General features: G+C 35.1%; 6 protein-coding genes and 1 long non-coding RNA gene across 8 annotated transcripts; 1 reads left to right on the forward strand and 6 right to left on the reverse strand.

Moving 5' to 3' along the window:
• The first annotated feature begins 623 nt into the window (after positions 1 to 623).
• LOC105314539 (heat shock 70 kDa protein 12A-like) lies at positions 624 to 1,754 on the forward strand. The gene has a single exon (XM_020002875.1). It carries the CDS (start codon positions 624 to 626, stop codon positions 1,752 to 1,754), a length of 1,131 nt encoding a protein of 376 aa, XP_019858434.1.
• Positions 1,755 to 2,324: 570 nt separating this feature from the next.
• LOC105314541 (COMM domain-containing protein 3-like) lies at positions 2,325 to 11,103 on the reverse strand. 2 transcript variants are annotated; one of them, XR_002187172.1, is made up of 7 exons: positions 10,933 to 11,103; positions 9,454 to 9,565; positions 9,278 to 9,341; positions 8,763 to 8,858; positions 8,651 to 8,707; positions 2,604 to 2,660; positions 2,325 to 2,339 (listed from the first exon to the last, which is right to left on the reverse strand). XR_002187172.1 is itself a non-coding variant. In XM_011408774.2 (7 exons), the coding sequence occupies exons 1-7, from the start codon at positions 11,066 to 11,068 to the stop codon at positions 8,214 to 8,216; spliced, it is 582 nt and encodes a 193-aa protein (XP_011407076.1). In that variant the 5' UTR covers positions 11,069 to 11,103; the 3' UTR covers positions 8,119 to 8,213. The 2 variants fall into 2 exon arrangements, 1 of the variants encoding a protein (XP_011407076.1); XM_011408774.2 differs by lacking the exons at positions 2,325 to 2,339; positions 2,604 to 2,660 and adding exons at positions 8,119 to 8,273; positions 8,547 to 8,603.
• Positions 10,306 to 10,570, reverse strand: LOC109586671 (uncharacterized). Its single transcript, XR_002187173.1, has 2 exons — positions 10,441 to 10,570; positions 10,306 to 10,339 (listed from the first exon to the last, which is right to left on the reverse strand). It is a non-coding gene; the product is annotated as an uncharacterized LOC109586671 (long non-coding RNA).
• Positions 11,104 to 11,147: 44 nt separating the features above from the next.
• LOC100641313 (serine/threonine-protein kinase Chk2-like) lies at positions 11,148 to 15,561 on the reverse strand. The gene is made up of 18 exons (XM_020002876.1): positions 15,053 to 15,561; positions 14,875 to 14,999; positions 14,693 to 14,745; positions 14,528 to 14,628; positions 14,431 to 14,483; positions 14,308 to 14,348; positions 14,165 to 14,258; positions 14,061 to 14,117; positions 13,755 to 13,819; positions 13,604 to 13,703; positions 13,521 to 13,559; positions 13,338 to 13,472; positions 13,213 to 13,289; positions 11,956 to 12,071; positions 11,689 to 11,774; positions 11,543 to 11,623; positions 11,407 to 11,473; positions 11,148 to 11,362 (listed from the first exon to the last, which is right to left on the reverse strand). The coding sequence occupies exons 1-18, from the start codon at positions 15,360 to 15,362 to the stop codon at positions 11,265 to 11,267; spliced, it is 1,698 nt and encodes a 565-aa protein (XP_019858435.1). The 5' UTR covers positions 15,363 to 15,561; the 3' UTR covers positions 11,148 to 11,264.
• A 976-nt stretch (positions 15,562 to 16,537) lies between these two features.
• LOC100641441 (hydroxyacid oxidase 1-like) lies at positions 16,538 to 17,842 on the reverse strand. Its single transcript, XM_020002878.1, has 4 exons — positions 17,688 to 17,842; positions 17,311 to 17,462; positions 16,736 to 17,257; positions 16,538 to 16,626 (listed from the first exon to the last, which is right to left on the reverse strand). The coding sequence occupies exons 1-4, from the start codon at positions 17,825 to 17,827 to the stop codon at positions 16,622 to 16,624; spliced, it is 819 nt and encodes a 272-aa protein (XP_019858437.1). The 5' UTR covers positions 17,828 to 17,842; the 3' UTR covers positions 16,538 to 16,621.
• A 6-nt stretch (positions 17,843 to 17,848) lies between these two features.
• LOC100641568 (hydroxyacid oxidase 1-like) lies at positions 17,849 to 19,331 on the reverse strand. Its single transcript, XM_003390034.3, has 5 exons — positions 19,172 to 19,331; positions 18,861 to 19,012; positions 18,323 to 18,807; positions 18,084 to 18,245; positions 17,849 to 18,033 (listed from the first exon to the last, which is right to left on the reverse strand). The coding sequence occupies exons 1-5, from the start codon at positions 19,309 to 19,311 to the stop codon at positions 17,899 to 17,901; spliced, it is 1,074 nt and encodes a 357-aa protein (XP_003390082.1). The 5' UTR covers positions 19,312 to 19,331; the 3' UTR covers positions 17,849 to 17,898.
• Positions 19,311 to 23,380, reverse strand: LOC100641695 (tyrosyl-DNA phosphodiesterase 1-like). The gene is made up of 18 exons (XM_003390035.3): positions 23,216 to 23,380; positions 22,900 to 23,151; positions 22,816 to 22,859; positions 21,465 to 21,520; positions 21,266 to 21,362; positions 21,176 to 21,207; positions 20,969 to 21,061; positions 20,848 to 20,917; positions 20,724 to 20,803; positions 20,568 to 20,646; positions 20,323 to 20,523; positions 20,223 to 20,271; positions 20,110 to 20,176; positions 19,960 to 20,067; positions 19,801 to 19,897; positions 19,709 to 19,748; positions 19,601 to 19,657; positions 19,311 to 19,537 (listed from the first exon to the last, which is right to left on the reverse strand). The coding sequence occupies exons 1-18, from the start codon at positions 23,328 to 23,330 to the stop codon at positions 19,467 to 19,469; spliced, it is 1,608 nt and encodes a 535-aa protein (XP_003390083.1). The 5' UTR covers positions 23,331 to 23,380; the 3' UTR covers positions 19,311 to 19,466.
• Positions 23,381 to 23,390: the final 10 nt, after the last annotated feature.

The raw sequence follows: 23,390 nt of genomic DNA on the forward strand, positions 1-23,390 counted from the left end.
AGTCATTGCTTTTATACTGAAGCATCTGAAAGAGCTGTTGATAGATTATTTCTCAGGTGCTGTCAGGTCAAAGAAGACAACAGATTTTGATTGGGTCATTACTGTACCTGCTATATGGGATGCACGAGGAAAAAGAATGATGAGAGAAGCTGCTTATCTGGTGAGTGATAAATAATTATAGATATCTACATACATGGCATTCATGATCTGTTGTAAAAATTTGATCCCCAGGGGTCTTCAGAGTTCAGACCATTATATTGATCTCCAGTCCCTTGTTGATTATAAAACTAAATCCTAAAACCTAAACACAATCCAAAAAGACCTATGAGGCTATAGGACAATGCTTTTTTAGCCAGGACCACTTATAGCATGACATTCAGAATGCAATGCAGATCAATAGATCATTAATTCTATTATAGGCTGGTTTGCTGACAGAATATGGTGGCATAACCAAGTTCACTCCGGTTTCTTATCGCTCTTTGCCTCTCCCAGATGAAGTCAATCCTGACAGGCTGTCATTAGCATTAGAGCCTGAATCAGCAGCTCTTTATAGTCAGGAAACAGTGGGAAATGAGATTAAAAAAGATCCATGTGCAGCAATTATCAAATGCCCATCAGATTACATGGTAATAGATGCTGGGGGTGGTACTATAGATATCACTGCACATATCGAAGTTGATGGTAGTATTGTAGTTGAGAATATACCAACTGGCAATGCATGGGGTGGTACGCAGATTAATGAAGCTTTTGCTAAAATTCTTGAAGGTATAGTTAATGATCCTGGATTTGAAAAGTACTTAGCTTCTGGAGACCAAGCTCAAAAAAGGGGCGATATCATTAAAATAGTTTACAATGAATTTGAAATTGATAAATTGAACTTTGGAAAAGAGGACACAGAAGAAATTCGCGTTTCATTACCAAACCGTTTTGTTAAGTTTTATGATAGGGCTCTTGAGGCTGGCGTGAAGAGAAGAAGTGGTATCGATTATGAAGATGATATATTATATATCTCCAAGGATGTAGTGGAATCTGAGTTGTTTGGTCCAGCACTAAAAGGTATAATAGAGTGCACTTTACAAGCTATTGAGGATAATGATACCGATCTTAGCACCTTTTATTTGGTTGGTGGGTTTGGAGGGTGTAAGTATGTAAAACGGAAGGTCACAGCAGCTATAGAAAAAAGCTTTCATGGCCAGGGTCGTTCTTGCAATGTGATAGTACCTTGTACTCCTCAATTAGCTGTTGCCACAGGAGCTGTAATGTGGCGTATGAATCCAGAGAAGATCAAAGCAAGACGATCTGATGCTACTTATGGGATAGGAGTGTCTACATCATTTAAAGATGATGAGCATGATGAGCATTACAAGTTTTATAATGAAGAGCAAGAAGAATATAAATGTAGTAGCGTATTTGATGTGTTTTTAGAAAAAGGTGAGCTGGTACAAACAGATCAAGTCATTACCACAAGTTTAACACCATCTTATCAGTCAGATGAGCAAGCTCACATTACAATCTATTCCACTCCTAATCTCGGAGTTCAATACACGGAAGATAAAAATGGCAAAAGCACAGTTACAAAAATAGGCCAATTAGTTATCGATATTCCTAATCCTGATAATGTACCAAGAGATGAGCGTCACATCGATATCACTATGGATTTCAGTGGTACAGAGATTCAAGCTAAAGCAAAGTATCGTATTAGTGGAGAAGAAGTTAAAACTGTTTGTGACTTTCTTTCTGCTCAAAAAAATTAGACTGTTAGTTTATTATTTAGCATACTTTTGCCTTTTAGACTATAGTTAATATATTGTTGCTATAGATTAGAATACTTAGAATAAATTTATTAGACAGTAAGATGTCGTTATTTAGTTCTATGAGAGCAAAACCGCTCTTTAAATCAGCCAAACCACTAAGACTGTAAAGATTCAACTTATACATGTAGCTCAATTTCTTAGAAACCTAAGATTATAATCAAAGCTTATTCCTAGAATTATCAAGTTCACTAGAAACATAACAGTTTATTTTGCAAACTATGTCACGCCCACACTTGACATACACATGTAAAGATATTAATACATCTGTTATACCAAACAAGATGATTTATTGGCAGGAGTAATATTTGGCAAATTTGCCTGTGGAAAGATATTCGCAAATTTTGCATTGGCAATTTTGTGCCATGTGCCATTGAGCATGCTCAGATTGAAACAAAATGGCAGATTTTAAATCTTTATAGAACCACCAATCGCCAATATTAATTTCCTGCTAATAAATCATCTTGTACAGTAATTGGCTAATTTTTAAAGTAATTTTGAAGCATTTTTAAACTTTCTGACCAAATCCTAAATTTAATAAATTTCTCACTACAATTTTTTAATATACCATATAGCGGATTTCTTTTGTTTGGCCAAATTCACTCTTTTTGTTCTCCAGGCTTCAAAATAAAAATCAAATCCACAAAATCACATAAAACTAGACAGGTGCAGTCCTTTCAAAAAACAAAAATGAAACCCACAAAGTTGAATTCTCCCCCCCCCCAAAAACCAAAAACCTGCTATATGGTATGGCATTCAGGCTTTCTTTCCTTTTGTCTCATCCCTTCTTACCTGGAGCTGTTCTTGTGTGCAACTAAATATAACATCTTTCTTCTTTCCATCACCTTACTAATGTCAATTAATAACAATTAACAAGTAAAATTAAATACTTCAGTATAAGACTGATTGTATTTGTATACACTGGTTTGTCTCTAAGAATACACAGCCAAAAGTTTGTGATTGAACCATGAATGATGTCAGTCCTGATCCGGCCTAACGCATCCTGTATCATAGATTTTGGGCAGCTAATATGGCAATGAGCCTAGCTGGATCTATCAGCCTTGATACAATTATGCTGAAATTCATACTGGTTCAGCCAGAGCAACAGGTATGATTCAGCAATGATACCTGTCAGACTGTATCAATACTGTAATCAGGCTCAATTCATTGATTTTGGGCAGTGCCTTGTATCATACATGCTGTGTAGCTAACTAAAGCCCAAAATACACTGAGCAACTTTGTTGCCAGTACCTTTGATGTGGTGAGGCAACTTGTTGCCAGAAGTTGAGAGTCTCTCTACTTTCTGCAACATGTTGCCCAGTGTTGCTCAACCACATCAAAGGTCTGACCACAAGTTGCCAGCAACAAAGTTGCTCAGTGTATGTTGGGCTTAACCTTAATATAATAATCTAATCTCAAGTTGACGTCAATGAGCTAGGTAAGGAAATTATAAATGAATTCTGCCAAACCTTACTTGCTCTTAGCTTTGCTTTTATTAATCCTACAAAATATAAAAGAAAAGAACAAAAAACAGAAAAGAAATTAAAAGATTATTACTAATGTAACGAAATTTATTAATTACATTATAAAGTGTCACTAAAGCTTCAATTCAGTTAGTTTGCAATAGAAAGAGAAAGAGAGAGTGAGAGTGAGAAAGAGAAGTTGGGACAGAAGAGAAAGGGCAAAAAAGGGTTATGAATAAATGATACATCACATGTGTAGGAATGATTCAAAAGTTGGGGGGCTCAACATTAAAAAGCAAGTGAACATTAAGGGCTAAGCCTCTCCTGCATGCTGAAAAGTTGGGGGCTTCAGCCTCCTAGCCCCCCCCCCATTCCTATGCCTATGCATCAATAGATATTTTACCGTATTTGTACCTAGTGCGTGCACCTTCAATTGATTCCAATCAAATTTTGATTTTTTTGTAAATTTTCAAAGTTGCTCAAAAATTGGGCAAATGACCAAAAATTAGCCTTGGTCTTTGGCCAAATTTTGTCAAAAATGACTAGGAGAGAATTCTCAGTTTTTATTTTTTCTAATACATATACCTGCCCTTTGCAAGAGTTCACTGTTTTGATCACCAATTTCTTCTGTACTAATCCCTACCAATCCTTTCAGTGCAATATTTAACTGGTTACCATACATCAGAATGGGAAAATAATATATTTGCTCCTTTGGCATCTGTGCAGACTCATTCCAAGTCAGTTGATTGGTATCATGCAATAGGTCTGTGTAAGATCAACTGTGAATATTAGTGGAGGCAATAATAAATAAAATAAAAAAGAAATCAATAAAAAATAAAAAAAATATACAAATACAAAAAAGTGTTAGCATAGAGTATGTAACATTAAAGACTAGTTTACAATATTACACAAGTGCTGAAGTTACGTAGATGCAGGAATAGAATCTGGTTCTATTCTAGTGGAAAGTATGCGTCAAAAGATCAAATCGCCCATGCTTTTGATTAAAAATTGACAGTATGCTGGCCTAATGTTATTTTGTAAATCCACCTTAACTTTTTTTTAACATAAGTCTTCGAACTTCTTTGCTATTTTTATCATTACCTAATATATTTTTACTTTTAAAGACTCAGTCACCTACCATAATAATCACAAAATTAAAAGTTGTCTGTACCTATAACTTTTTAAATAACAACTTCTTGCTGGCACGCACTTTATAGCAAGCCATACACTTTAAAGACATTTGCATCCATTTCTCCATCATTTTTAAACAGAAGTTGAACATTTAAAAATATTTTTCAAGCAAGATTTAAGGTTGCCTTCTACTATTAATATCAGTGCACTTAACATAAAGCCCCTGAAAATGAATTTTTCATTTTTATATTAGCCAACTATCATTCTACCTTGACATTATCTATTTTTACTAATTTATGCCTCTCTGTAAGATTTTGTGGAATCTCTTCAGCTCTTTCTATCCTATGTTAAAGCATTAAAATAGATCTTAAGATCACTGTGATAAACCTTTTTGCATGTCTTCCGATTTCTTCATGTAGACTTTGATTTGCCTGTGGTAGTATAGATTTATACGTATTAGGCATATGATCTAAAGAGTAACTCTTTCAGTCAATTTATCTGATAGTCAATTCTTGCTTATTTCTTGCCTATGGTAAACATCCTGGGCTCACCTTAGCCTCAGCTCTGAGCTATTAAATTCCAAAATTCTCTCTTCAAGATCTTTTAAAATAGATCTATGGGTATTTTATGATAAATATGCTTATACCCCTTTTTGGATTTAAAGGGTTCTGTTACACTATCCATAGTTTTTCTGTTGTCCAGTAAGATCCAGATATAATTTCTAAAAGTTTATTCATTGGGTGGTCAGTCTTGGAATTGTTGTTATCCTCCACTCTAATATCTATGTCCTCCTTCGCTCAAATTTATCATTTCCATGAAATACAAATCTATTAGATTTTATAACTAATTTAAACTAAATCTACTAGATCTAGATACAGTATTAAAAAATTTCATTCAGATTGATATTATTTTGCAAAGCAGTTTCCACACTGATACAAAAAGTACCACTAACAACTGCCATATTTTCTGTAATATTGTTGCAATAAACACAAGCTAAGCAGTGAGCATGATAAAAACCACTTCCAGTATCAAGAGCCTAAAAATGAATAAGTTTTGGTAGTACTATAAATATGTAGGTGAACCTTATTATCTAAAAGTTGCTGTCAACTATTACTAGCAGCTGTTACAATAAACCATATCATACTACCCATTGGCTTCAGCAGTTATGGATAAAGATATTCATGACATCTACACCATATACACAGTTCTAAGAATAGTTAATTTAGTTATGAATGTGCACAGGAATTCATTGATATTGCTCATTTCTTGGAATTGAAATAAGGAATTCATAGAGAAAACAAGCATCACAAAATTATAAAGCTTTACTAGGCTCAGTTTTGCTTCAGTCTATAGATCCATCACTTGTAGGAATGGCAGCATCAGCAGGGTACTTTGCAATCGGTCATCGAAGTATTCAACTTATTCCAGTTAACCTTCGAAAACCAAATTATAAGCCTCCTCTTAGCAGAGCAAGAAAAATTCCACCTCCTAAAGAAGATAGTTATTGTCTTACTGATGAGTTAAACATTGCTGCTATTGATTTTGGTACTACATCAGTTTCAGTTTCCTACATTACAAAAGGAGATAAAAAATTTTCCATGTTATCATTGGACAATAAAGAATCTTCTCGAGTCTGCAATGCACTCCTTTTAAAGAAAGAGGATAATGGCAAAATGAAGGTGGAGGCTTTTGGAAGTGTAGCTCGTAATAATTTTATAACAATGAGATCAGCTGAGCATCACACCCACATCTACTTTGAGAGAATCAAAATGTTATTGAGAAGAGAGAAGGTATGCTATAAAATTATTAGATCTAATATTTTATATGATTAATTTAAAATTCAGTTAGTCAATAGAGATACAGTAGTTGAGTCATTTTCTGGTGATAAATTCTATCTGGTTGAAGTCATTGCATTTATACTGAAGCAACTGAAGGATCTACTGATAGAGCATTTATCATGCACTGTCAAGCCATTGATGACAACAGATTTTGATTGGGTCATTACTGTACCTGCTATATGGGATGCACGAGGAAAAAGAATGATGAGAGAAGCTGCTTATCTGGTGAGTGATCAATTAATTCATCATCATTATCATAATTTATTCAGGCTGGTCTGCTAACAGAATACGGAGGCATCAGCAAGTTCACTCCAGTTTCTCATCACTCTTTGCCTCTTCCAGATGAATTTAATCTTGACAGGCTATCATTAGCACTAGAGCCTGAATCAGCTGCCCTTTATAGCCAGAAAACAGTGGGAGACCAGATTAAAAGTGATCCAGATACAGCAATTATCCACCATCCTACAGATTACATGGTAATAGATGCTGGTGGGGGTACTATAGATATTACAGCTCACATTGAAGTTGATGATAATGTAGTTGTAGTTGCATGAGAATATACCAACTGGCAATGCATGGGGTGGTACACAGGTTAATGAAGCTTTCTCTAAAATTCTTGAAGATATGGTTAATGACCCTGGATTTAAAAAGTTCTTGGCTTCTGGAGAGCATACAAAAAATATGGCAGATATTATCAAAATTTTTTACTCTGAATTTGAAAGTGAGAAATTGATCTTTGGAATGGAGATGGACCAAACAAAAGAAATTCGTATAGCACTACCAACTGGTTTTGCAAAGTTTTATGATGAAGCTCTTAAGGCTGGTGTCAAGAGAAGAAGCGGCATCGATTATGAAGATGATAGGGTATACATTTTTGAGAAAGTAGTGGAATCCGAGTTATTTGGTCCAGCACTTAATGGTATAATAGAGTGCACTTTACAAGCTATTGAGGATAATGATACCGATCTTAGCACCTTCTATTTGGTTGGTGGGTTTGGAGGCTGTAGTTATGTTCATAAGAAGGTCAAAGCTGCTATAGAAAAAAGCTTTCATGGCCAGGGTCGTTCTTGTAATGTGATAGTGCCTCCTACTCCTCAATTAGCTGTTGCTACAGGAGCAGCTATGTGGCGTAGGAATCCAAAGAACATCAAAGCAAGACGATCCGATGCTACGTATGGGATAGGTGTGACTATACCATTTGAAGACGATAAACATGACGAGTATTACAAGTTTTATAATTAAGAGCAAGAAGAATACAGATGTACTAATGTGTTCAGTGTGTTTCTAGAAAAAGGAGAATTGGTGCAAGCAGATGAAGTCATTACCACAAGTTTAGTACCACTTAAACAATCAGATGAGCAAGCTCAAATTACAATATATTCTACACCTAATCTTGGAGTTCAATACACAGAAGATAAAAATGGCAAAAGCACAGTCAAAAAAATAGGTCAATTAGTTATTGACATTCCTAATCCTGATAATCTGCCTAAAGAAAAGCGTCAAATTGACATCACTATGGATTTCAGTGGTACAGAGATTGAAGCTAAAGCAGAGTACCATATTACTGGAGAAGAAGTTAAAACTATTTGTGACTTTCTTTCTGCTTAAAAAATTTAAGACTGCTACATGGTAGTGTTTAGCATATTTAGCCTTTCAGAGTAGCATATTTAGCCTTTCAGAGTATAGTTCATAGATAAATACTTTAAATTTATTAGACAACAAGATGTCAATCTTTAGATCCACATCAGCTAAACCACTCTTTACATCTGCCAAACCACTAAGACTGTAATGATACAACTTATGCATGTAGTAATTGTAGTTCAATTTCCTAGAAACCTAAAATTATATTCAAAGCTTATTCCTAGAATTATCAAGTTCACTAGAAACATAACAGTTCATTTAGCAAAAAAGACATGTCTCACACAAATGCACACACTTATACACATAACAATTATTAATGCATCAGTTATTTATTGTTGGCTAAATTTCTCAAGTGATTTTGAAGCATCTTTCAACTTTCCCACCAAATCCTAAATTTGATAAATTTTATCACTATTATCCTTTCAATATACTGTATAGTGGGTTTCTTTTGTTTAGCAAAACTGATTCGATGCATCCTTCATGCTCCAAACACAATAATTAAGCCCACAAAATTATGAAAACATACAAAGTAGATGGCCATGGTCCTTCCACAACAGAACAAGAATAAACCCACAAAGTTGAATTCCCCCTTTAAACAAAAGTCACAAAAGAAACCCACTATACGGTATGCAGCCTTCATGCTTCCTCTCCCTTCCTCTTACCTGGAGCTGTTCTTGTGTGCAACTAAATATAACATCTTTCTTCTTTCCATCACCTTCCTACAATATTAAATAATACAAATAAAAAATTAATTTAAAAATCATACTTCAGTATTAAGACTGATTGTATAAACTGGTTTGTCAACTCTTTCCAAATGATTACTCTAATACATGTAGATATAATATGATATTTAGTAATAACTAGAGTAGCTAATTAACTTTGATATAATAATCTAATCTCCAGTTGACGTCAGTGAGGTAAGGAAATGATGAACGAATTCTACCCAACCTTGCTCTTAGCTTTGCTTTATTATCCTACAAAATTTAAGAAAAAGAAGAAAAGGGAAAAAGAAAAGAGATGATTACTAATACCGTACGGTTGGTAAATTTCATGGGGTATTAATTTTCGTTAATTTTGTGGTTTATTTTTATCCATGAAATTTTAACCCCTACCCACCCACACATAAAAAACTAATAACGGGCCATGCAGAGGTCTAACTACTATTTTCAAACCAGTAGAGGAGCCAGAGTTCTTGTCTGTTACTCCATATTCCACCATAAGCCATGTGTTGGAAGCTAGTCCAGTAGATCCAAGTGAAAAGAAGTTTGCTAATTACCACCCACGAATATTTGTACCCACGAATATTAGCTTCTAAGGACATTTTGGAGAAAACACGAAATTTTGGACCCTCGAATATTACCAACCGTACGGTATAACTAAATCAATTAATTACATTATAAAGTGTTACTAATACTTCAATTCTGTCAGGAGTTAATTTACAATCCTCCAATGTAGACCTATGAGAGAGAGTGGGTGAGAAAGAGAAATTGGAAAAGGAAAGAGAAAGGGAACAAGAGAGGAAAGTTACAAACAAATAATACATCAATAGCTATTGTAAGGTATTTGTACCTCATTCCAGTGGTATCAGTGTCAGTTCGAGCACCTTCAATTAATAATATAATTAATGATGAGTAGCACTCCTTCAACATCCCTTGATTTATCTTTGATAATTTACCATCATCTAAAAATAAAAATACAGACACTTGCTGCTAGTTACAATGTAGGTGGGATGGTGCAGAGTTTCCCACAGGGTTTTGGCATAGTGCTCATTGTCAGTGGATTGTCAAGTGGCTCAGAAATTGGGCCAAAGACCCAGCAGGGTATTTCAACAAAAATCACAAGGAGAGAATTTCAATAATTTTTTCTGATACATGTTCTTATGTTGTGCATTGACTAACTTGAGCTGATTCCAATCAAACTTGGATTTTTATGAATTTCAAAATTGGGCATTTGGCCAAATTTCGCCAAAAATGACTGGGAAAGAATCTTTAATTTTTGTAATTTCTTCTGACACATATACATGTTCTCATTAACTTTGAGTTGATTCCAATCAAATTTGGATTTTTATGAAATTTTAAAAATCAGGCAAACGACCAAAGGCTATAGCCTTTAAGGGGGTGGGGTATGTAATTCTCATTAATTACTCATATACTTTCAAATCATTTATAGCAAAATTATAGCAAAATTACTAGAGTGTTAGACTTTTTTTATTAACAGATCTCATCATTATCTTTGTGTAAAAAACCAGTGAGACTGATATTAAAGGTGGAACAAGAAAAAATATTGAAAGATGCAAGTTGTTGCTTTGACGCATTTTGTGACAACACACTTCATACAAGAGACTTCAAGTTAATAAAATGAAGTTAAAATTTCTTGCTCTATAAACGTATAGAGCGATTTATACATTAAGTTCTTTAGTTCTTGATAAACTACCAAACCGAGGTTATAAAGCTACCTGTAAATGCCAATAAATCAGTCATGGAGGAGAAAATTGCACAAAATGCTCTATACAATTCTTGGAAAGAATGCTTTCTCTTTAGAAATAATCTAACTAACCGGAATAGGTAGGTGCTGATCCTTAAAAATGAGTCAGAACAAAACTATAAGTGGTGGCCATCTACTACTATAGACTTAATCACTTAATTAGAATTAGAAATAAAACGGTATTTAAAAGTTCACCCGCCCCCTTAATCTTTGGCCAAATTTTGCCAAAAATGACTAGGAGAGAATTTTCTTTTTTATAATTTTTTCTGATACATATACATGTCCTTATGCTGTGTATCAACTTTAAGTTGATTCTGATCAAATTTAGATTTTTTAAATGAATTTTTAAGTTGCTCCAAATGCAATGTACATGTAGCTCTTTGTAGAAAGCTCTGAGGCCACGAGACAAAAGGTGCGGTCAAAATAGACGAATCTCGTTAACCCTAACATTAACTTGCAACAAACACAAACATCAATGTATGATGCAGCAACAACAACAGATTAAACAAGAAAAAACATGATACAAACTGTGACAATATCTTCCCCATCTGTCTCCTACTCTACCTTGTATAATGGACGGGTCAGTGTCCTCCATTATAGATTGAAGTACTAACTGAGTCAATCTGTTGAAGGACTTGTCATCTATTGAAGAAGAACCAGCCAATTGCAGTCCAGTTACTGTGCTACCTGATAACTCCATTTTGAATAGTGGGCGGGGCTGGGTCACGAGCAATAACTAATGAATACTAATTAGGAAGGGTCACCACCCACGCACACAATTGGGAAATGAAAACTAGAATCTATAGCCAAAGAAGCAACAAAAAGAGATACAAATATAGACATCTGCAAAGAAAGGAAGAAGTTAAGGTTGAAAATGAAAAATATCATTGTGCAGTTTATGAATTATTGGTATCAGGATTTGATGTGAAAGATTGATCCCTTGCTATAGGTTCAGTATCAATACTAATGGTATCATCTGATGGAGAAGGAGTACCTGAAATCTTTAATAATAAATGAACACATGATTTATTGATTTACCTTCTAAATGAGGCCGTTTGGAATCACCATTATTATTATTCTCGTCATTTAAAATCCTTTTACTACCCTGAGAAAGGCGTATGAGAAGTCACAAAAAAGTTTTAAAAACTCATCAATTTAAACTAATATTCCTAACTGGTAGAGAAGGAGGTGGCATTTGATGTTTGTCTGCAGTTTCCATCATCATCTGATGAGCTTTCTTTCTCATATCTTCATCCTTTAAACAATAAAAGATAAAGGATAATTAATATACATCTCCCTTGCCCTCTCTCTCTCTCTTACTTTAAGCCAGGTGTGTTCCAGTGCTTGTGCTGAAGTCCATCTCTTGCTTGAATCCACTGTCAATAGCTTCTCAATTAAATCAATACCTAATGGAAAGAGAGGAGAAGGGAAGGAGCTATAATTGATTACAAAGATCAATCCTGATCGGCATTAATTCTATTTGTTAGACACTGAGCTACAATGTACATATACATGGTATTAAATATAATCATTATAAGTTAGGACAGCTTAAAGCACAAGTGGAGTAGCATATATATGTAAGATTACCATCTTTAGAGACTCCATTCCAGTAAGCAGGTGGAAATGAATATATTCCTTGACAAATTTGATCGTGTAAACTGTGCTCTCTTATTTCATCAGAAAATGGTGGATACCCTCCTAACCTGTGATAATATTATACATGTAACTAATTAATAAGCAATTTCTGAAAAATACCCTTTACTATAACAGCCAATCCTTTCTTCCGAAAATCGCCTCCGTAATCACCCCAAATTTTTATTACATTTTTTGATGCATATTGATGTATTTATGCCATGTAGAAAGTTTGAGTTGATTCTGATAAGAAATTTTCGAGCTATGGTCATCTAAAGAAATTGACCAATTTTCGAAAATTTCCCTGTACTATAGCCCATGGTTTTTTCTGAAAATCGCCTCCGTAATCACCCCAGATTTTTATTACATTTTCTGATACATATTGATGTACTTATGCTATGTAGAAAGTTTGAGCCGATTTTGACAAGAAATTTTTGCATTATGGCCATCTAAAGAAATTGGCCAGTTTTCAAAAATTTCCCTGTACTATAGCCCATGGTTTTTTCCAAAAAATGTCTCCGAAATCACCCCCAATTTTTATTACATTTTCTGATACATATTGATGTACTTATGCTATGTAGAAAGTTTGAGTTGATTCTAACAAGAAATTTTCGAGCTATGGTCATCTAAAGAAATTGACCAATTTTCAAAAATTTCCCTGTACTATAGCCCATGGTTTTTTCCAAAAATGGCTCCGAAATTACCCCAAATTTTTATTACATTTTTTGATACATATTGATGTGCTAATGCTGCGTAGAAAGTTTCAGCCAATTCCAAGCTCAAATATTTGAGTTATGGTCATTTTTTAAAAATAGGCCAATTTCTGAAAAAAATCCCTGTACTATTATAGCCCATGGTTTTTTCCAAAAAATGGCTCCAAAATCACCCCAAATTTTTATTACATTTTCTGATGCATATTGATGTACTTATGCCATGTAGAAAGTTTGAGTTGATTCTGACAAGAAATTTTCGAGTTATGGTCATCTAAAGAAATTGACCAATTTTCGAAAATTTCCCTGTACTATAGCCTGGTTTTTTTCCAAAAAATGGCTCCAAAATCACCCCAAATTTTTATTAAATTTTCTGATACATATTGAAGTCCTTATGCTGTGTAGAAAGTTTAAGCTAATTCTGAACTCAAATATTTGAGTTATGGCCATTTACAAAAATAAGCCAATTACACATTAGTATCAGATTATTCCAAATGCTAACATTATGTATAGAATGACTCCCAAGCTCCAACAGTCCACAGCTTTACTGTATCCACCCAAACCTGCCGACTTGATCACCTAATTATGACACCATCAGACCACACCCATCAACCCCACCCACAATACCTCAGGAGCAAGGTAACTTGGAGTGCCACACAGTGTCTTCATCAGAGACTGCTCTCCGACAAACTTTGAGAGTCCAAAGTCCGTGACTTTAATTAGAGTCTCCTCATCAGTAGACGACAATAGAATATTCTCAGGCTACAGTTATACTAATAATATACCAATAATATACTAACATATACTGACTTTTAGATCCCTATGTGTTATACCTTTATCGTGAAGATACTGCAAAAAATAACAAACTCATTTTCTGTGTCTCTCCTACTCACTTTGACGGCTACAACCATTTGATAAAACAGTAGCTTCCCGACCTTGTCATTAAACTTTCCATTTAGTATGACTCTGTCAAACAGTTCACCTCCTTCGACGCTGTAGGATGGGTGAGCATTAATTAGAAACAGACTAGCAGCTGTCACTCACAGTTCAAGTACAATGTAAAGTGAATCAGTCGACTCGTATAAATCTTCAACTCGAATTATGCACGGCTAAGAAGGAAGGAGAAAGCAATAGCAGTGGGGAGAATAAATTAAAGCAGTTACTATTCTTGACACTATTATTATTATTAACTATAATACTAGTCTCTATAATAATAAATGTTTAGATTTTTGCATTACTATTGCTTTCGCCCACGCCGTAGGCGTATAGGCGAGGGTACTGCACTCGTTAAACTAAGTAATCTTTACTATTACCCCGTGGATAATATTTAATATATTCGACTACACTAACATGTTGCAGTGCCTTTATTATTTTGACTTCTTCCATAGCAGCTCTACCAAGATGAGGCTAGGGAGAGAGAGAGGGAGGATAGGGTGACTATACATGCAACATACTCCAACTGAAAACATCTTCTTGCTGATAATCTTGACAGCATAGCCTTTGCACGTTTCTCTGTGAAATGCTAACTTGACTATACCACAAGCTCCTCTGAAGAAACAAATTAAAATGTACATTGTATTTAAGAATGACTGCTTACTTTCCTATTTGCTTTGACATTGTGTACTTGTCTTTAAACTCCTAATTATTAATTAATTTATTATTATTTATTAATTATTATTATTATTATTATTATTATTATTATTATTATTATTATTATTACTTCTGGTAAATTGTTGTTTTGTTCTGAGACACTTCTATCATTAAACACAAACACTACAAGGAGGAGGTGTGGCTATTAATAATGAGAAAGCACTTACCTTTATTGTTTTTGACTGAGAGTGATATTTCATCGTCGTTGTTCAAGATATGGGTCTTATTTTTACCAATTTTATCGCCATTAATAAAAGTACCATTAGAGCTAAGAGAAAGGATAAAGAAAGAGAAATGATGATCATTATGAATACAAATAATATCAAACTTACCTTTTATCTTGAAGGAACACAACAAACTGATTCGAATCAGTTTTGCTCCTTTCCTATAAACAAAAAATATCCTTTTCTCCATGTACATGTATCATGTTATAATTCTCAATTTCTCATCCATTTTCTTGTTCCCCCCAACCTTTCTTTCTCCCTTTGTCTCTCATTCTCTCTTTTACCCTCACCCTGTATATTCTGAAGTGAGTGCTGGAGTAGGTGGGGTAGTGCTGGTTGGACGTGCCTCCTCTTCTCTCAAAGCAATAATCGCAGTCTTCGGACCGTCCAAATATATACTCGTCGTCTGAGAAATCTTTTAAAATTTAGCATTAAAAAATTAAATATCAAATGCATATAAATGGATACCAATTCCAGTGAGTCCAGCTCTAGGGAGTGGGAAGAATCTGCCCCATATTTCCAGTGATTGCTCTTCAGCAGCTCCGTCCGTCTCGTCTACTGCTACCTCAGTGTCTGGTAGATCTGATACATCTAAAGTAGGGCCACAAGAGGACATATCCATTTGGAAATAAATTAAATATTCCTCCAAACTCCCAGCTTCCAAGACACTCCACGAGGCTAGTAGATAAAGAGTTAAAGTTGTTGGCCAGTGTTGGGTGTGTTCAAAATTATTATTAGAGACAAAGATATCAAGAAACAACAGACAACAGACAAGCATGAAAAAAGGGCCTGACCCACGCAATCAGAAGTTAAGGACCATAGTCCAGAGATAAAACAGAAAATGGCAACAGCCTCGGATCTGAGCGATTATCATGCGATGAAGAATATCCTGCTGCAGGTAGTAGATGGGATAAAGAGCAGCCATTCTCGTTTTCAAAAGATCAGTGAGAGAGAGGACAGGTGTGATATGGACGCTGAAACGATGAAAAGACGCTGCGGGGGCAAGTATTCCTGCAATCACAAGGGTTGCATCATATTGAAATGGCCCGAGGACATGACCACATTCCAGCAACTATTCTGGGATGTAAAACCAGCCAGTATCATAGAGCTAGGTAGTTTCAATGGTGGATCAGCACTATGGATGGCTGACATGCTCCGTATGTTAGAGATAGAGTGTTCCATTCACTCCATGGACATTGATCCCTCACTTATCTCTGATTTGGCTAAAGATTTAAAACCTAAAAACGTCACATTCATTCAAGGAGACAGCAACAAGTTGGGAGAAACTTTTACTGATGAGTTTCTTAAATCCCTACCACGGCCTTTATTGGTCATTGAAGATGTTCACGTCAACTTGTATGGAGTGATGGAGTTCTTTCATCCATATATGAGCATTGGAGATTATTTCATCATGGAGGATCTAAGTCCCGAGGTTCCAGATAGTAGTGGTTACGGACTGATGGAATCAATACCATACAAAAGGATTGGGTCTGGAGATATTACTACAGTAAAGAAGTTTCTAAGTGATTATGCTGATCATTATTCTGTTGATTCATTTTATACCGATCTCTTTGGATACAATGGCGTCTGGAACTGGCATGGGTATATTCGCAAGATGTCCAATTGAAAAAAATATCATGATTTAATGCTTTATTTTTGTATTAGATCTAATTGTATATAAATAATAATAATTATTATTAAAGTTTAGCATGAGACCTATGCATCACCAGATCCTTAGTAATACTACTAATATTAGGAGTACCAGAGAGGACCATAGCTTGTCTAAATTCTTCTCTTAATATACTCAATACTTCACAAACACCTTCTTCACCCTGCAACATATTGATATCATTATACACCTTCTTCCCTATATCTCTTACATTGACAGCTAATCCCCATAGTACAGGACGTCCTATAAATACACATCTAGCTCCCAGTGCCAATGCTTTAAATACATCTGTTCCATGTCTTATACCACCATCCAGATACACCTCAATATTAGACCCTTTCACTGCCTCTACTATACCAGATAGTGCATCAATCTAAATAGAGAGAGATAGATGTGAAAAAAGAAAGGGGAGAGAGTGGATGAAAGAGGGGAAAATGTATGGAAGAGAAAAAGAGTCCAGAAGTGTCTTTACACATATTAACCTACAGTTGCTGGTACAGTATCTAATTGTCTTGCTCCATGATTTGAGACTAATATTCCCTGTATATCATGTTTCATTGCTTCCCTAGCATCATCTGCTCTTAACACTCCTTTCAATACAATCGGCAATCTAGTTATACTCCTCAGCCAATCAATGCCATCCCAAACAAGTGATGGATCTATTAATTTCTTAACATACTCTTGTAAAGCCGATCCACCACTTGATGCCAATGAACTACTATCTCTTTCACTAAAATTGGCCAACTTGAGATGTCGAGGAAGAGAAAACTTATTTCTCTTGTCCCCATATCTCAGCCCAAGCTCAGGAGTATCAACAGTGACCACTAAAGCTTTGAAACCTTCCCTCTCGGCTCTACGAACAAGATCGATTGTCAAGTTATTGTCTTTATAAACATATAACTGAAACCAGCGAAAGGAGTGGCTGCCATTGTGCTTTGCTACCTCTTCAATATTTGTAGTAGACCAAGAGCTAAGGGTCAAACAAGTACCCATTCTTGCAGCAGCTAAAATGAGGATAAAAGTAATAAATGAATTTAGTTATACATGTATTATATACCTCTAGCAGTAGCTTTCTCTCCATCAGGATGAGCAAGGCATTGCATAGCAGTAGGTGATATACCTATTGGCATATCAATAGTATCACCTAATAATCTAACACTCATGTCAATCAGAGATACATCAACCAATACTCTGGGAAATATACTATACCTACAGCAGGGAAGGAAAGAGACAAAGAGATACCATACAAATACAATGTAAATTTTTCGAGGGCTGTAAATTTCCAAAAATAAATCAGTGAAAATCAATTCAAGATGGCAGACAGTGTAACAAAATACACAAATTACATTCTGGGGCCTGGGCTTAGCTTTTTAAGAGTTGTTCACACTTTATGAAAATTTGAGGTAAACTAACTGTTACTAATATCATTATTACCGGTTATAAGCTTGCACATTGTCCCTCAGAGTATATTCTGTAGTTGCTCCAGATGAATAGTATCCCCAAGCGTTCCTATCTAATATTGAGCGAGCCTCTTCTTCGTATTCTTCTAAACAAATGAGGCTCTTGGTAGCCATTTTTCTTTTAATAAACACTTAATTTTAATAATGAAAAATGATTAATGAGTTGATTTACTGTTTGTTTTAAATTAAAGTTTAGCATGAGACCTGTGCATCACCAGATCCTTAGTAATACTACTAATATTAGGAGTACCAGAGAGGACCATAGCTTGTCTAAATTCTTCTCTTAATATACTCAATACTTCACAAACACCTTCTTCACCCTGCAACATATTGATATCATTATACACCTTCCTCTCTCTATATCTCATACATTGACAGCTAATCCCCATAGTACAGGACGTCCTATAAATACACATCTAGCTCCCAGTGCCAATGCTTTAAATACATCTGTTCCATGTCTTATACCACTGTCTAGATACACCTCAATATTAGACCCTTTCACTGCCTCTACTATACCAGATAATGCATCAATCTAGAGAGAGGGAGAGGTGAAAAAAGAAAGGGAAAGAAGAATATAAATCTAAAAGACCATTACTCGTATTAGCCTACAGCTGCTGGTACAGTATCTAATTGTCTTGCTCCATGATTTGAGACTAATATTCCCTGTATATCATGTTTCATTGCTTCCCTAGCATCATCTGCTCTTAATATTCCTTTCAATACAATCGGCAATCTAGTTATACTCCTCAGCCAATCAATGCCATCCCAAAAAAGCAGTGATATCCCCCAGCTTATCAGTAATGAGGTACTATCTCTATCACTAAAATTAGCCAACTTGAGGTGTGGAGGTAAATAAAACTTATTTCTTTTTTCAGGAAATCTCGTTCCAGATTCAGGAGTATCAACAGTGACCACTAAGGCTTTGAAACCTTCCCTCTCAGCTCTACGCACAAGATCGATTGTCAAGTTATTGTCTTTATAAACATATAATTGAAACCAGCGAAGGGAGTGGCTGCCATTGTGCTCTGCTACCTCTTCAATACTTGTAGTAGACCAAGAGCTAAGGGTCAAACAAGTACCCATTCTTGCAGCAGCTGAAATGAGGATAAAAGTAAAAAATGAATTTAGTTATACATGTATTATATACCTCTAGCAGTAGCTTTCTCTCCATCAGGATGAGCAAGGCATTGCATAGCAGTAGGTGATATACCTATTGGCATATCAATAGTATCACCTAATAATCTAACACTCATGTCAATCAGAGATACATCAACCAATACTCTGGGAAATATACTATACCTGAAGGGGGAAAAGGAGAAGAGATTATGATTACAATTCTGATAAAAATATGTAATTAAATTAGAGAAATGTTCTTGTAAATAAGCATTCTTTAAAACAATATTATATGTACAACATGAACACTGAACATAAACTACTGTTTTCTGATATTATCATTACCGGTTAAAAGCCTGCAAATTGTCTCTAAGAGTATACTCTGCTATTGCTCCAGGTGAATAGTATCCCCATGTGTTCCTATCTAATATTGAGCGAGCCTCTTCTTCGTATTCTTCTAAACAAATAAGTCTCCTGGTAGCCATTTTTCTTTTAATAAACACTTAATAAACAGAAACTCCTTTATAATCAAATCCATTATTTCAGTGAATCAATATCATCATCATCAATAAAATCAAGAGTACATGATAAAATACAGAAATAACTAAATAAATATGAGTTACGGATACATATACCAATTTCAAGAAGGAGTCCATACATTTCCTTTACAATCAGGAGCAAGATATCTATCATTCCATATCCAGGGTCTATCTACAATAAGTTAAAGAGAACGCTCAAGGGAGAGGAAGAAAGAAGAGATAAAGCAATTCTCACCAGTTGTTTTATAATCAGTCAGTGGCAGGTCAATGGGAATGGGTAGCATGCTATTATCTACAAGAATAAATACGAGAACTGAATAACAGCAGCTACAATACTACGTACTGGAAGAACTTTCTCCAACCATTAGTGTACCAGATTCATCCTATGACATGCAAGGAATTGCTATTTACAAAATGTTTGTATATGTCACATACATCAGGCAAGAGGAGTACACCAATCTCATATGATCTTATTCTCAGTTGTGTTCCCTTCTTTTCAAACCCTCCCCATGCAGCCTTTGAGAGGTTCGCACTATGAGATGTATCAAAAGGAAGCAACAGCAAAAATGTGACAAAAGCTTCTCCTCTCATTACCTGGTTAAAAGGAACCAAGCTAATCTGTCACAAGTAGGAGACACTCTCATGTATGTCTTTATGTGAGGAGAAGCTCTTGAACGACCATAACCTTCAGCAACCCACTGACTGCAAGAAAGACAGTAATTGTAAAATATACATGACATATACTTAAAGAAGGTAGTCAGGTAAGGTTGCTTTAGAGCTGTCTGACTGGCATAAGGAACAGATCCTCCAGCTATAGTAATGATGTGTTATGTAGAACAAACAATAACACTACTGACCCATGTATCCTTCTAAGCTATTCTTAATGTTTTCTACTGTAGGAAATACCTAGAAAATATTATAATATAATAGGCATGTGCTTCTTATGTTGCTAATTACTAATTGAAGTTTTCCTTTTGGTATTTCACTGCGCAATGTCTTAACTGTGCCTGTCTTCCAACATGAACTCAAACTAGTTAGCCATTCTGAAGTCAGCCATGATGAAGGAGCAGGCCCTAATGAGCCAATGGAGGAGAACTGACCAATAACAGGCCAGTCCTTTGTTGTGGTAGAGGCTGATGGGCCATGCTCCTCTAGTACCTTGGGATTTAATGAATAGCAAATAAAAGGATCTTCTTATTTACTTTTCTAAGCTTCATGTGTCCCCATTTGAATATATTCAGTCCAGTGTGAGGGCCTGGGACAGAAGCTATGATGTGTGCTCTGAATAAAAATAATCACTCCCTCTATACTCAATACTCACTCTCTCACTGAAAGTGTGTGTGTATGTACATGTGTACCTGCATGATGACATGTCATGAGATTTCACTTTCTCTTTCCATTCATTCATGGCAGCTCCTGTATATGTATCAAGATAACTCTTTTACTAATAATAAAATAAAGATTATAGTATACTATACCTACCAGTAGATCATCTTGAAACTTGCAGCTTCTCTTTACGGTGCTCTTAGGAAATACAGGACTCATCCATACACTAAAAATGATATTAATTGGTAATCATCACCTGTCATTGAATGATCTATACCCTTGTGTCTTCTGATCCCAGTCTTTCTGAATAAGATTAGCAGTGTGTATGACAACACGTAGTCCTTCATTATAGCTAAGTAGCATCATCTTACTATTATAAATGTACATGTACTTATTAAAGAGAAACAGAGGAAGTGTATGTGTGTATTTAAATTTCCAGAATGTTCAATGCTGCTACAGTAGAGCAACTACAGTACAAGCCTACCTGTGATGTGTTCCAAACAAATCTAACTTTGCCTATAATAAAGAGGAGCTATAAATTCAGTGCACTAATTATTAATTTCTTCATTATAACCTGCAACAGTTTGATGTTAGGGTGAGGGAGTGAGTCCATTCTGAGTGACTCAAATTCCCTTCCTTGGAAACCATGAACTATTAGTAATGGTAATGATCTAGAGTTGTGAAAAATTACACAGTAACAAACTAGTTTTTGAAAATTAATGGTAAAATGCCATTATTGCAATACAATGACAGTAATACATGCATTTATTAACCTCTTGTCTTCAGGATACTGATCTAGCAACCATTTGATGTCAAACATGTAGTTAAACTATAAAAAACAACAATAGTTATGTGCATAAAAATTTCGAAGTGATAATCCATGCTTTTACAGTTCAGCCTGCTATTGTCAAGACACTTCCACAATCAGGACAGTATTATTGGGTCCCAAAGTACCCATGTAGCACATTAAGGTGGATTTACAATATGACATTAGGCCAGCGTACCGTCAATTTTTAATCAAACGCGTGGGCAGTTTGACCTTTTGAGGCATGCTTTCCACTGGAATAGAACCAGATTCTATTTCAGCGTCAACGTAACGTCAGGACTAGCGTAATATTGTAAATCCGCCTTTATGACGTCCTTATGCTATGTAAAAAGTTTGAGCCAATTCCAACTGCAATTTATCTAGTTATGGTCATTTTTAAAAATACCATATTTCCTAGGGAAAATATTTCACGAAAATCACCTTTCAATCTATTCACAAGGAAAATTTTTTTGCGTTTTCTTCTATTGACCATTATCAGTATGGTAAAAAAACAATTTTCATAGGTAAAAATTTTCAAAAAAATTTTAAAACCGTGAAATTAGCGAAATTAAATTCCAGTGAAATATACCCCCTATACGGTAGCCAATTCTGAAAAATACCCTATACTATAGCCCATTTTTTTTTCTTTAAAAATGCTCCAAAATCCCCTTACTTTTTTATTACAATTTCTGATACATATTAATGTCCTTATGCTATGTAGAAAGTTTGAGCTGTTTCCGACAAATAAATTTTGAGTTATGAGCACTTTTTAAAAATGAGCCAATTTTTGAAAAATTCCCTGTACTATAGCCTATGCTTTATTCCAAAAAAGGCTCCGGAATCAATTCAAATTTTTATTACATTTTTTGATACATACTGATGTCCTTATGCTATGTACAAAGTTTGGGCTGATTCTGACAAGAAATTTTTGAGTTATGGCCATCTAAAGAAATGGGCAATTTTCGAAAATTTCCCTGTACTATAAGCCCATGGTTTTTTCAAAAAAATGGCTCCAAAATCACACCCAATTTTTATTACATTTTCTGATACATATTGATGTACTTATGCTATGTAGAAAGTTTGAGCTGATTCAGACAAGAAATTTTTGAGTTATAGCCATCTAAAGAAATAGGCCAATTTTCGACATAGCCCATGGTTTTTTTTGAAAAAATGGCTCCAAAATCACACCCAATTTTTATTACATTTTTTGATACATATTGATGTCCTTATGCTGTGTAGAAAGTTTGAGAAGAGTGTAATGCCACATATACACAAGACACAATGCATTGGTATATATATATAACAGTATATTTACTGACCTGAGCTGAACCAATCAAGTTGCCATGAGTAGATGAGAGAATATCTATAAAAGGACATTATTACCCTTTATATAAATTCCTCACCTTTTATCCCGACAGTGTATCTAGGATCATTATACCGATCAGGTATGCCCCTCACCTTCGTCAAATAAAATAAAGTGGGTGTGATACCAGTAGGTGGAGCTTCTTCTAGAGGTTTGTCCTCAATTAAAATACAATCGTCATCCTCATTGGGATTTGGCTTTAGTTTCTTCGATGGAGGATCCTTTACCTCTTCCTCTTCTACCAGGACAATAGGAGCATTGGAAGAGGAACCTGCTGCTACTTTGGAACTGACTTTTAATTCACAAAATAATATAAATTATTCTAAAAGCAGTAGCAGCTGAGAATACAGTCTTACCTATCGTGTGTCTGTAATTCTCAAAGTGGGTTGGATTCTTTCTGTAGCAATTCGGATCATATCTACACAATGGCTTGTCTTGATCTTCTCCAGTTTGGTCTTCCTTGGAGGCCATTTTATTAAAAGTGGGAGTGGTTAAAAGTAGGTCACGCCCATAATTCTGATGATATGGATG

Source organism: Amphimedon queenslandica, unplaced genomic scaffold (genome assembly GCF_000090795.2).
Source record: "Amphimedon queenslandica unplaced genomic scaffold, v1.1 AMPQUscaffold_12813, whole genome shotgun sequence".
Classification (NCBI taxonomy): domain Eukaryota; kingdom Metazoa; phylum Porifera; class Demospongiae; order Haplosclerida; family Niphatidae; genus Amphimedon; species Amphimedon queenslandica.

What these genes read in the sequence shown, in the direction of transcription:
- LOC105314539 (XM_020002875.1), top strand. Translation starts at nt 624, where the DNA reads ATGGTAATAGATGCTGGGGGTGGTACTATAGATATCACTGCACATATC.
- LOC105314541 (XM_011408774.2), bottom strand. Translation starts at nt 11,068, where the DNA reads ATGGAGTTATCAGGTAGCACAGTAACTGGACTGCAATTGGCTGGTTCT. An exon ending in TGACCCGTCCATTATACAAG is followed by an intron (nt 9,566 to 10,932) that starts GTAGAGTAGGAG and finishes TTTTATTTTTAG; the next exon opens with ATGATGGTAAATTATCAAAG. An exon ending in ACTGATACCACTGGAATGAG is followed by an intron (nt 9,342 to 9,453) that starts GTACAAATACCT and finishes TCTCTCTCATAG; the next exon opens with GTCTACATTGGAGGATTGTA.
- LOC100641313 (XM_020002876.1), bottom strand. Translation starts at nt 15,362, where the DNA reads ATGCTTGTCTGTTGTCTGTTGTTTCTTGATATCTTTGTCTCTAATAAT. An exon ending in ATGTCAAAGCAAATAGGAAA is followed by an intron (nt 14,259 to 14,307) that starts GTAAGCAGTCAT and finishes TTGTTTCTTCAG; the next exon opens with AGGAGCTTGTGGTATAGTCA. An exon ending in AGAAGATGTTTTCAGTTGGA is followed by an intron (nt 14,118 to 14,164) that starts GTATGTTGCATG and finishes CTCTCTCCCTAG; the next exon opens with CCTCATCTTGGTAGAGCTGC.
- LOC100641441 (XM_020002878.1), bottom strand. Translation starts at nt 17,827, where the DNA reads ATGGCTACCAAGAGCCTCATTTGTTTAGAAGAATACGAAGAAGAGGCT. An exon ending in AATGTGCAAGCTTATAACCG is followed by an intron (nt 17,463 to 17,687) that starts GTAATAATGATA and finishes TCCCTGCTGTAG; the next exon opens with GTATAGTATATTTCCCAGAG. An exon ending in AGAGAAAGCTACTGCTAGAG is followed by an intron (nt 17,258 to 17,310) that starts GTATATAATACA and finishes TCCTCATTTTAG; the next exon opens with CTGCTGCAAGAATGGGTACT.
- LOC100641568 (XM_003390034.3), bottom strand. Translation starts at nt 19,311, where the DNA reads ATGGCTACCAGGAGACTTATTTGTTTAGAAGAATACGAAGAAGAGGCT. An exon ending in AGAGAAAGCTACTGCTAGAG is followed by an intron (nt 18,808 to 18,860) that starts GTATATAATACA and finishes TCCTCATTTCAG; the next exon opens with CTGCTGCAAGAATGGGTACT. An exon ending in TAGATACTGTACCAGCAGCT is followed by an intron (nt 18,246 to 18,322) that starts GTAGGCTAATAC and finishes CCCTCTCTCTAG; the next exon opens with ATTGATGCATTATCTGGTAT.
- LOC100641695 (XM_003390035.3), bottom strand. Translation starts at nt 23,330, where the DNA reads ATGGCCTCCAAGGAAGACCAAACTGGAGAAGATCAAGACAAGCCATTG. An exon ending in TTGTTTGGAACACATCACAG is followed by an intron (nt 21,062 to 21,175) that starts GTAGGCTTGTAC and finishes CATTTATAATAG; the next exon opens with TAAGATGATGCTACTTAGCT. An exon ending in GCTTGGTTCCTTTTAACCAG is followed by an intron (nt 19,898 to 19,959) that starts GTAATGAGAGGA and finishes TACATCTCATAG; the next exon opens with TGCGAACCTCTCAAAGGCTG.